Source organism: Salmo salar, chromosome ssa13 (genome assembly GCF_905237065.1).
Source record: "Salmo salar chromosome ssa13, Ssal_v3.1, whole genome shotgun sequence".
Lineage (NCBI taxonomy): Eukaryota > Metazoa > Chordata > Actinopteri > Salmoniformes > Salmonidae > Salmo > Salmo salar.
In genome coordinates this window covers 25,006,738-25,019,030 of record NC_059454.1, presented here as the reverse complement: position 1 = coordinate 25,019,030, position 12,293 = coordinate 25,006,738, and the positions used below count along the sequence as shown (strand labels likewise).

The 12,293-nt window shown below is 51.8% G+C and overlaps 1 protein-coding gene across 6 annotated transcripts in view; it reads left to right on the top strand.

Annotated features, from left to right (window-relative positions):
• Nucleotides 1-11,236, top strand: part of LOC106566730 (death-inducer obliterator 1) — a 45,412-nt gene extending 34,176 nt beyond the window's left edge. For 2 of the 6 annotated variants that reach the window (XM_014135057.2, XM_014135058.2), the window contains exons 12-16: nucleotides 7-760; nucleotides 1,547-1,700; nucleotides 1,870-1,959; nucleotides 2,065-2,260; nucleotides 2,402-11,236. In XM_014135057.2, the coding sequence (XP_013990532.2) occupies nucleotides 7-760; nucleotides 1,547-1,700; nucleotides 1,870-1,959; nucleotides 2,065-2,260; nucleotides 2,402-10,722 (9,515 nt within the window). In that variant the 3' untranslated portion in view covers nucleotides 10,723-11,236. The remainder of the gene's footprint in view (nucleotides 1-6; nucleotides 761-1,546; nucleotides 1,701-1,869; nucleotides 1,960-2,064; nucleotides 2,261-2,401) is intronic. The other 4 variants (XM_014135060.2, XM_014135059.2, XM_014135068.2 and 1 more) reach the window with 4 other exon arrangements.
• The last annotated feature ends 1,057 nt before the right edge of the window (nucleotides 11,237-12,293 follow it).

Genomic DNA, 12,293 nt, shown 5'->3' with positions numbered 1-12,293 from the left:
CTTCAGGTCAGATCACAGTTGAGGGTGAGGAGGAGCCTGTACCCAAGAAGTCTAAACTCTCTGGGTCATCGTCATCCTCCACAAACCCAGACGAATGGAGAGACAGGCCGTCTCGGCCACCCTGGATGTATGCCAGAACAGATCCCAGAACAGAGGACAGAGGATGGAGAACTCCAGCAGGAGATGAATCACCCCTCCTTGCACCCCCCGACTCCCCCACCATCGGTTCCCCTGCCTCCCCCCTAATGGAGGATGACTCTGTCTTAACCATCATGGAATCCCCTGCTTCACCCACAATGGAATCTCCCGCTTCTCCACCAATGGAATCTCCCGCCTCCCCCATTTTGGAATCCCCTGCCTCCCCTGTCATGGATTCTCCCGCCTCCCCCATTCTGGAAACCCGAAAAGCCAAGACACCGTCCAGAATGTATACCCCAGTCATGATTCCGGCTGTTTCTACGGTAACCATTACAAGGCGTGATCCCCGCACTGCTGGCAACCGTTCTGCTGCTATGTCTGGTGACCCCCACACCGCTGGCAACCGCACTCCTGCCATGGCAACTGTCGCCATGTCTACAGTCCCACCTCCACCAGTCTCTTATGTCCCTGCGAAACAGAGTGTTACTCTGAGCAAGCCATTCATGCCCTTGCCACCACCCCCATCCCTGCCACCAACGCCAGCATTACCCAAATCTATCCTGATGAAGCCATCCTCCTCATCGTTCTATGGTTCTTCAGGATCCTCTTCATCCTCGTCAAGGTATCTCCTCTCAGCTTGCCACCATCACTACACGTGATCCTTGACAAGAACATGTTTTATGATAATTAGTTGTGGTGGTTAATTTCTTTACTATCAAATGAGGTGAGACAAACCTATCACACAAGTCAGAGTTATACTTAAACTAAATCTTTATTCACTTATTAATAAGGGAGCAGGTCAATACAACACACATATAAAGTGAATCGGTTGAGTGCTCTGCGAAAATGATGCTGATCGACGAATCACCCTCAGATGTTTAATTGAGAGCCCTGACACAAAGGATACAAATAACTTTTATAGCAAAGATCCACCCCTTTTAGTCCACATGACAAACAACAGATGTGTGGAATGGGTTACAAGGTTAAGATTTGTATGAAAGATCTGCTGTAAAGACTGTTCTCATTGTGTAGAAACCATGCTCTGGCCCCGAGCCATCTTTCCCTGGTACCTTATAGAACAGAAACATTAACTCATGCTATGGAATGTGGTCTTGTTACGTTTATCACCCAAAGCATCGTAACTCTTCTGTCATTATTAAGCCCCCCAGAGGCCCACTTTCAGTTCACACAGACGCAATAGAGTTATAAGAACCCTCTTCTGTTGCATAAAACAACCATTTGATGCAATAACAGTATTATAACATAATCTTGTAATATCCCTCACATAGTGCATGTTCATTTCAGTTAGAATATAAATCTTGTTTCCCCCTCTATGCATGAGTTATATTTGATTTACAGCTGAGTGAATGGGCAGTAATGGACTCTAAATGTGATGATGTGTTTGCAGGGCTGTGAACTCCCACTCCCCTCAAGATGGGGAGACAACCCAGTTCCTGGCCAAGCAGGAAGTAGTGTGGAAGGGCTTCCTCAACATGATCAGTGTGGCCAAGTTCGTCACCAAGGGCTATCTGGTCTCCGGGCCTTCCGAATATCTCAAAGAGGTAACGAATATAACATATAACTTTGCTACCATGACCGCAAGAGAAAATAGGAGAGCATTGTCAGATATCTTTAGATTTGTTTATTTGTGAACATTTAAGACAATACCTTTCATAAACAACCTAGCAGTTTGGTCTATATGGATATTAACAAAACATTTATTTTGTTTAGGATCTGCCTGATACCATACAGCTTGGTGGAAGAATCATGCCTCAAACTGTGTGGGATTACATCGGGAGAGTGAAGACCTCTGTTACAAAGGCAAGCCCTCCCTATGTCATTATGAAAAAAAACTATACAATTTAGACAGAAACACATACACAGACCCTGTCTCAATGATAAGAGATTATTATTATTGGTCCACAGGAGCTGTGTGTGATCCGGTTCCACCCAGCGACAGAGGAGGAGGAGGTGGCCTATGTGTCTCTGTTCTCCTACTTCAGCAGCAGACGGCGCTTCGGGGTGGTGGCCAACAACAGCCGCAGCATTAAAGACATCTACCTCATCCCACTCAGCGCGAAGGAGTCCATTCCTTCCAAACTCCAACCCTTCGAAGGATCAGGTAAGAAAATGCTGTCATTTAGGCCAACATGTAGAAGGCTACACAGATGCCACACTGACATTTGAATGCAGGTATATATTTTTTGATGCTATTTTTTTTAACATTCAAGACTAATCTCCCTACTTCCTGTTTATTTAACAGGCTTTGAGAAGAATCGCCCTAATCTTCTTTTGGGACTGGTTATTTGCCAGAAACCTAAACGTGCGGGAAGCTTGCCACAAGAGGTTGAAGAGAAGAGAGCCAAGATCCACATATCCAAAGACTCCAGAGATACTGGCCTCCCGAGACCCCCTACGCTGTATGGGTCTGACCCTAGGACGGAGGAATTCCTGCCCTACGACCCAGCGATGCCCATCATGTCCACCCCTCCTGGTTCCCCTCCTTCCACTGGATCCCCATCAGACTCCTCCTCCTCTGGCTCACTGACTATTCCATCACTTCTGTCCTCCATTAGAGCTGCTCTCCCTGCTTCTGCCCCACCCCCCACCACTAGCACATCCACCACTCCCCTGCAGACCATCCTGAAGTCACTATTTGGGAAGGACTCTCATGCAGTCCCAGCAGTTGCAGCAGTGCCCCTTCCAATCACTCTGCCCCCTCCCCCAATGGTGGATCCGATAGTACAGCAGTACGGGCAGAAATCCAAAGTCAAAGAGATTGAGGAGGAGGAAAATGAATATGATCGACCATATGACCCGGAGGAGGAGTATGATCCAGCAATGGGCTATGGAAGGGTTGCCCCAATTAATATAGATAAAATGTTTGAGGCGAATGCTGCCACTCAGGCCACGTGTGCAGATGATGACGACGTGGCTTACGACCCTGAGGATGAGACTATCTTTGAGGATATGCACAATGATGGGGTCAGTGTAGCGAAAGTCCCAGCTCCAACTTCAGCTCCAGCACCTACCCCAGTCCCAGCTCCAGTACAAGACCCAGTCCCAGATCCCAGTCCAGCCCCAGCCCCTCTGAGCCGCACCAATACTGGTGCTGTGATTGTGTCAGCCGCTACTCTGACTGAACAACAGCGAATGCTTGAGGATCTCAACAGGCAGATTGAGGAGCAGAAACGGCAGCTGAAGGAGCAGGAGGAGGCACTGCGTCAGCAGAGAGAGGCAGTGGGCATGTTCATGGCCCACTTCTCTGTTTCCGATGCCTTGATGTCTCCCCCTACCAAATCTGGGCTGTCTCACTTACAAACACAGCAGAGTGAAGGAGAGCAGTCTGAGGCAAATCCTTCAGTCAATCAAAGCGCTTTAAAAGGTATTTTGAAAACGGAGGAAACAGAAGTACCAATAAAACAAGAGATTAAGAGAGAGACCAAGACTGTACCTCTTTCAGTGTCAAGAAATGTGGAAATGCCCAATGCATCACCAAAGCGGGTTAAAGAGATTAAAAAGGAAAATATTCAGGCAACAGACAATTCAGATCCTGAAGCTGGCGAGATCCAGGACTCTGATGTAGCTTACGACCCAGAGGATGACACTATCTTTGATGAGCTGAAAGACACAAATGGAGAAGAAAAGGCGAAAACCTCAACTCGATCAGATTCAGCAAGGCGTTCTGAGCGGTCTCGTGACTCCTCAGTGTCTAGCTCGTGTCGTGGTGCATCGCGCAATGACACTCCTGATAGGAGGCGTAAGCGTAGCAGCCAACCAGATACTCACTCACCGAAAAGACGGGACCGTAAAGTCAGGGACCGCCACGAAAGCCCTCCTCGTAGATCTGGCCGCCGGTCCCCTGGACACTCTGATAGGCGAAGGGAAAGACACAGACGGGGTGAGAGGAGCCGACCATATCACAGAGGTCGTCACCACTCTGAGCGCCCAGGCCGCCATATCCCTCATAAAGAGCGTACTTCTCGACGCAGCTCTGGTAGCCATAGAAGATCCCCATCTTCACCAAGACAAAAACAAGATTCTGGCTCTAGGGGACTCTCAAAGGGTCAAAGGGAGACTTCTCCTCCAGTGCGGGATGACTCAAAGGGCCCAGAGGCTCCTGAAGACATGGGTCCTACAAGTCCAGCTCCAGCACTGGTCATGGAGGCTAATGACTCACCTCAGCCCCCTCTTGAAAGACAGGACATTGATGAACCACTGTGTGATCGTTGTGATTCTGGAGGTCCACCACAGGGAGAGATTGAGGACACAGGCCATCAAATGCCCCATGAGAATCCCACTCCCCAGGAGCCTGCGGATCAACAACCTTCTCAAAGCTTGCTGGCGTCACCATCAAAAGGGCCCAACAACGAGCAAGGCCCCAACATCCAGCTTCAAGACAATAGGGATAGGCCCTCTCAACTGGAACTACTAGAGCAATGCAATGTACAGAGCCCATCAGACATTATGAGAGAAAAACAGTTTTCCTCACAAGGTCTTCCCCACATGGTCTCTCCAAATAACCAGGGTGAGCGGTCCAGCAGTTTAGAGAGGAGAGATCCTGATATTAGGGAGGGAAGGAGAAACCAAGGGCCTGATATGATGGGACCCGGGCCAAACATGAGGGGTGAAAGGAGAGGGCCGCAAATGAGGCATCCAAGTCCAAATATCAGAGGTCCAGATCCAGAACCAGACATGAGGGGTGAAAGGAGCGGGCCACAAATGATGCATCCAAGTCCAAATATCAGAGGTCCAGAACCAGACATGAGAAGTCCAGATATGAGAGAGGACCACTTCTCACCAACAACTTACTATGGAGGAAAGAGATCCCCATCGCCCCATTTTAATAGTCCAAGGATCCCCTTATCTGTTCCAAGAGGACATTTTAAGGATCAACGGGGAGCACCTTGTCCTGGTTTCCGCCCCAGGGGTCCTCGTACCTCAAGGTGGATGCCACCACGGTCCCGGTTTGATGGTCCACATCCGCTAGTAGTAAGACCTCTAGAGCTGCTCGGAACACAAAGAGGCACCAACCAGAATCATGACAATGGAGGTGAGCCTATTCAACCAGAAATAAAGGAGCAACACATTGCACAGAGCCCATCGGACATTATGAGAGAGAACCAGTTTTCCTCACAAGGTCCCCCACACATGGCCTCTCCAAGCAACCACGGTGAGCGGTCCAGCAGTTTAGAGAGGAGAGATCCCGATATGAGGGAGGGACGAAGACACCAAGGCCCAGACATCAGAAGTCCAGATATGATAGAACCTGGGCCAGACATGAGGGGGCCAGGGCCAGACGTGTGGGATGATAGAAGGGGTCCAGGGCCAGACATGAGGGGTGATAGGAGAGGGCCAGACATGTGGGATGCTAGAAGGGGTCCAGGGCCAGACATGAGGGGTGATGGGAGAGGGCCAGACATGTGGGATGCTAGAAGGGGTCCAGGGCCAGACATGAGGGGTGATGGGAGAGGGCCAGACATGTGGGTTGATAGAAGGGGTCCAGGGCCAGACATGCAAGGTTCAGGGCCAGAGATGGGGGGTCCAGGGCCAATCATGCGAGGTCTAGGGCCAGACATGCGAGATCCAGGGCCAGACATGAGGGGTACAGTGCCAGACATGAGGGGTGATAGGAGAGGGCCAGAGCCGGACATGAGGGGTGATAGGAGAGGGCCAGAGCCGGACATGAGGGGTGATAGGAGAGGGCCAGAGCCCGACATGAGGGGTGATAGGAGAGGGCCAGAGCCCGACATGAGGGGTGATAGGAGAGGGCCAGAGCCCGACATGAGGGGTGATAGGAGAGGGCCAGAGCCCGACATGAGGGGTGATAGGAGAGGGCCAGAGCCCGACATGAGGTGTGATAGGAGAGGGCCAGAGCCCGACATGAGGGGTGATAGGAGAGGGCCAGACATATGGGATGATGGAAGAGGTCCAGGACCAGACATGACAGCTCCTGAAGTGCCAGGCCCAGATCCAGATATGAGAAGTCCAGACATGAGAGTGGACCACTTCACACCAACAGATAACTTTGGAGGACAGAGACCAACATCGACTCATTTCAGCAGTCCAAGGATGATCTCACCTGTTCAAAGAGGACATTTTGAGGATCAAAGGGGAGTACATCGTCCTGGTTTCCGCCCCAGGGGTCCTCGTCCCTCGAGGTTCAACCAGCCCAGAGGCTCATATCCAGGGCACTTCCCAGGGGGGCAACCACGGTTCCGTTTCGATGGTCGACAGGGAGTGGAAAGACCTGCTCATGCCTCGCTGGTAACACCAAGGGAGCACAGTATACAGAGCCCATCAGAAATTCTGATAGAAACCCAGATACCCTCACAAGGTCCTCCCCACATGGCCTCTCCAAACAACAAGGGGGAGCGGTCCAGCAGTTTAGAGAGGAGAGATCCTGATATTGGGGAGGAAAGGAGAAACCCAGGGTCAGATATCAGAGGTCCAGATATGATGGGACCAGGGCCTGACATGAGGGATGATAGGAGAGGACCAGGGCAAGACATGAGGGGTGATAGGAGAGGGCCAGGGCCAGACATGAGGGATGATAGGAGAGGGCCAGAAATCAGAGGTCCAGATATGATGGGACCAGGGCCAGACATGAGGGGTGATAGGAGAGGGCCAGAAATCAGAGGTCCAGATATGATGGGACCAGGGCCAGACATGAGGGATGATAGAAGAGGGCCAGAAATCAGAGGTCCAGATATGATGGGACCAGGGCCAGACATGAGGGGTGATAGAAGAGGGCCAGAAATCAGAGGTCCAGATATGATGGGACCAGGGCCAGACATGAGGGATGATAGAAGAGGGCCAGAAATCAGAGGTCCAGATATGATGGGACCAGGGCCAGACATGAGGGATGATAGAAGGCCAGGGCCAGACATGAGGGGTGATAGGAGAGGGCCAGACATCAGAGGGCCAGGTCTAGGGCCAGACACAAGGGGTGATAGGAGAGGGCCAGGAACAGACATGAGGGGTGAAAGGAGAGGTCCAGGGCCAGACATGAGGGGTGATGGGAGAGGTCCAGGGCCAGACATGAGGGGTGATGGGAGAGGTCCAGGGCCAGACATGAGGGGTGATGGGAGAGGTCCAGGGCCAGACATGAGGGGGGATGGGAGAGGTCCAGGGCCAGACATGAGGGGGGATGGGAGAGGTCCAGGGCCAGACATGAGGGGTGATGGGAGAGGTCCAGGGCCAGACATGAGGGGTGATGGGAGAGGGCCAGATATGAGGGGTCCAGGGCCAGACATGAGAGACCCAGGGCCAGACACAAGGGGTGATAGGAGAGGTCCAGGGCCAGACATGAGAGGTCCAGGGCCAGACATGAGGTGTGATAGGGGAGGTCCAGGGCCAGACATGAGGGTTCTAGGGCCAGACATGAGAGATACAGGGCCAGACATCAGAGGGCCAGAGACAAGGGGTGATAGGAGAGGTCCAGGGCTAGACATGAGGGGTCTAGGGCCAGACATGAGGGGTGATAGGGGAGGTCCAGGGCCAGACATGAGGGGTCCAGGGCCAGACATGAGGGGTGATAGGGGAGGTCCAGGGCCAGACATTAGGGGTCCAGGGCCAGACATGAGGGGTGATAGGGGAGGTCCAGGGCCAGACATGAGGGGTCCAGGGCCAGACGTGAGGGGTGATAGGGGAGGTCCAGGGCCAGACATGAGGGGTGATAGGAGAGGGCAAGGGTCAAACATGAGGGGTGATAGGAGAGGGCCAGACATGAGAGATCCAGGGCCAGACACAAGGGGTGAAAGGAGAAGACCAGACATGAGAGATCCAGGGCCAGACATGAGAGGGCCAGGTCTAGGGCGAGACACAAGGGGTGACAGGAGATGGCCAGGGCAGGACTTGAGGGGTCCTGGGCCAGACATCAGAGGGCCAGGTCTAGGGCCAGACACAAGGGGTGATAGGAGAGGGCCAGACATCAGAGGTCCAAGGACAGATATGAGGGGTGATAGAAGAGATCCAGGGCCAGACATGAGAGATCCAGGGCCAGACATGAGAGATCCAGGGCCAGACATACTGGGTCCAGAGCCAGACATGCAGGGTCCAGGGCCAGACATGAGAACTCCAGAGCCAGACATCAGAGGGCCAGGTCTAGGGCGAGACACAAGGGGTTATAGGAGAGGGCCAGGGCCAGACTTGAGGGGTCCAGGGCCAGACATGTGGGGTGATAGGAGAGGGCCAGGGCCAGACATGAGGGTTGATAGGAGAGGACCAGGGCCAGGCATGAGGGGTCCAGAGCCAGATATCAAAGGACCAGGTCTAGGGCCAGACACAAGGGGTGATAGGAGAGGGCCAGGACTAGACATGAGGGGTGATCGGAGAGGGCCAGGGCCAGACATGAGGGGTCTAGGGCCAGACATGAGAGGGCCAGACACAAGGGGTGATAGGAGAGGGCCAGGGTCAGAGATGAGGGGTTCAGGACCAGACATGAGAGATCAAGAGCCAGACATCAGAGAGCCAGGTCCAGAGCCAGACACAAGGGTTGATAGGAGAGGGACAGGTCCAGACATGAGAGGGACATGGCCCGAAACAAGGGGTGATAGGAGAGGGCCAGGGAAAGACTTGAGGGGTCTAGGGCCAGACATGAGAAGGCCAGGGCCAGACACAAGGAGTGATAGGAGAGGGCCAGGGCAAGACATGAGGGGTCCAGGACCAGACACAAGAGATCAAGAGCCAGACATCAGAGAGCCAGGTCTAGAGCCAGACACAAGGGGTGATAAGAGAGGGCCAGGGCCAGACTTGAGGGGTCTAGAGCCAGACATGAGAGGGCCAGAGCCAGGCACAAGGGGTGATAGGAGAGGGCCAGAGCCAGACATTTGGGGTCCAGGACCAGACACGAGAGATCAAGAGCCAGACATCAGAGGGCCAGACATAAGGGGTGATAGGAGAGATACAGGGCCAGACATCGGATGGCCAGGTCTATGGCCAGACACAAGGAGTGATAGGAGAGGGCCAAACATGAGAGATCCAGGGCCAGACAAGAGGGTGGTTAGGAGAGGGTCAGGGCCAGAAATGGAAGTTCCAGGGCCTGAAACAAGGGGTGATAGGAGAGCACCAGGGACAGAGATGAGGGGTCCAGGACCAGACACGAGAGAGCAAGAGCCCGACATCAGAGGGCGGGGTCTAGGGCCAGACACAAGGGGTGATAGGAGAGGGCCAAACATGGCAGATCCAGGGCCAGACAAGAGGGGTGATAGGAGAGGGCCAGGGTCAGACATGAGAGGGCCAGGGCCAGATATGAGGGGTGATAGGAGAGGGCCAGACATGTGGGATGATAGGAGAGGGTCTTCACCAAACATGAGGGGTCCCGGGCCGGACATGAGCGGTGCAGGACCAGACATGTGGGATGAGAGTAGAGGGCCAGATAGGAGAGGTCCAGGGCCAGACAAGAGGGGTGTTAGGAGAGGGCCGGGGTCAGACATGAGAGGGCCAGGGCCAGATATGAGGGGTGATAGGAGATGGTCAGGGTCAGACATGAGCGGTGCAGGACCAGACATGTGGGATGAGAGTACAGGGCCAGATATGAGAGGGCCAGGGCCAGACACAAGGGGTGATGGGAGATGGCCAGGGCCAGACATGAGAGGTCCAGGGCCAGACATTAGGAGAGGGTCAGATATTAGTGTTGATAGGAGAGGCCCAGGGCCAGACATGTTGGGTGAAAGGAGAGGGCCAAACATGAGAGATCCAGGGCCTGACACGAGGGGTCCAGGGCTAGACATGGGTCAAGAAATGCGAGCCCCAGATCCAGACATGAGAAGTCCAGATATAAGAGGAGATCACTTCACAACAACAACAAATCATTTTGGAGGATCAAGGGGAGTACAACGTCCTGGTTTCCATGGCCCCAGGGGTCCTCGTCCCTCGAGGTTCAACCAGCCCAGAGGCTCATCTCGAGGGTATTTCCCAGACAATGGGGGGCAGCCTCGGTTTGACAGTCCACGGCTAGTGGTAAGACCGTTGAGGCCTAAAGGAGGTTTACTCCCCACTCCCCCGGAGGGTCTCATGAGTTTGTCGAACAACAGTCCTGATGCTTTTAGAGAAGACCAATGGCGGAACAGTCACTCGCCTGATAAGAGGAGAACAAGCCTACCCATAGAAGACTGTGAAATGAGAAACTATGGAGACAGAGAAAATAACTCTGAAGAACGTGGCCGTGGTGTTAACCCCCGAGACAGGGTTAACTTCCAGGGCACGGTGCCCTGCTTGTCCCAGGAGAGGCAGTTGCCTGAGGACAATGGGAGAGAGCGGGGTGGCAGTCAAGGAAGACAGTGGGACAGGGGGACAGGTAGGCTTGTGAGTAGGGAGAGAGAAAGGGTTAGAGGGAGCGAAGTAGACAGCCCCAGAGAGGAGGTAGATGAAAAGCAAAAGACACCCACAGAAAAGGACAGAGACATTGGCAGAGCCACAAGCAGGGAAGGAGAGGCAAACAGAGGAGGTGTTAGTCTGCACAACCGTTCAATCTCAAAAGACAATGACCGAGACATTTTAAAGGATGGAAGTGGAAAGAAAGAAGAACAAATGGAGGGAAAGGGTAAAACGGTTGAATTAACAGACACGCCCCCCAGGTAGACACGCCCCCCCAGGTAGACACGCCCCCCCAGGTAGACACGCCCCCCCAGGTAGACACGCCCCAGGAGAGTAAAGGGCCTGTTTGACTGGAGACTACTGTTAACAGAAATGCATGGACTAAGTTTGAAGTTGGTTCAGTTCATAATGTACTACGTAGTCGTTTTCACTACATCATAAAACACCCATAACTTTTTGAATGTCATGACTGAACGTACCTTGTTTCATTCAATTTAGTTTTAAAATTGTACAAATTATGTGCTTTCAGAATTTCCAGATTAAAACTCATGTCAAGTCAAACATAATAGATATGTACATTGTGTTGATGGATATTTTTTGGTATTTTTTTTTATAAGTCCAAACCTATTGAGCCATACTGCTGTCATCTATTCACTGATTAGAAAAAGCCTTCATGTTGGATCATCTCATGATAATTATGTTTTAGAATAAAGTTTTTTTTTTTTTACTCTGTTTTAATTTGTTGAACCGAGGCCAATAAAAACAGTAAAGGAATGATCATACTTGCATTTAATTTGAACCACAATCAATTATCATCTTTGTCTGATAGACATTTTGCCTAATAATTTAAGTATGCATATGTTTGAGTTTTGCTTGCAATGGAAATTGATTGAATATAAGAATTATTGTGTAGCCTATGCATAATCAAAATGTCCTGCCATATTATCTTTGGTCAAGCCTTGGGGCATTATTAACCTAAACTCAGGCCCACAGTGAAAGCACTTTCTCAGTTATGAGTTTATCCACTCAGCTCTGTGTTGTAGTTTAATACCAACTTTTGCTCCTGTGGTTGGTGCTTTGGGGGTCTTTGCGCCCCATTTAAAAATGACATGAAATTACACATACATGGACCCCAATAACTACGGTAAACTAATCAATCAATCAAATGTATATTTATATAGCCCTTTTTACATCAGCCGATGTCACAAAGTGCTGTACAGAAACCTAGCTAAAACCCCAAACAGCAAGAAATGCAGATGTAGAAGCACGGTGGCTAGGAAAAACTCCCTAGAAAGGCCGGAACCTAGGAAGAAACCTAGAGAGGAACCAGGCTCTGAGGGGTGGCCAGTCCTCTTCTGACTGTGCCAGGTGGAGATTATAACAGAACATGGCCAAGATGTTCAAACGTTCATAGATGACCAGCAGTGTCAAATAATAATAATCACAGTGGTCATCACAAAGGAGTCATCAAGCCAGGTAGTCCTGAGGCATGGTCCTAGGGCTCAGGTCCTGTGAGAGAAAGGAGGAGAAAGAGAGAATTAGAGGGAGCATACTTAAATTCACACAGGACACCGGATAAGACAGGAGAAATACTCCAGATAAAACAGACTGACCCTAGCCCCCTGACACATAAACTATTGCAGCATAAATACTGGAGGCTGAGACAGGAGGGGGTCGGGAGACACTGTGGCCCTGTCCGACGATACCACCGGACAGGGCCAAACAGGCAGGATATAACCCCACCCACAGCCCCCACACCACTAGAGGGATATCTTCAACCACCAACCTACTACCCTGAGACAAGGCCAAGTATAGCCCACGACTACATGGGTATC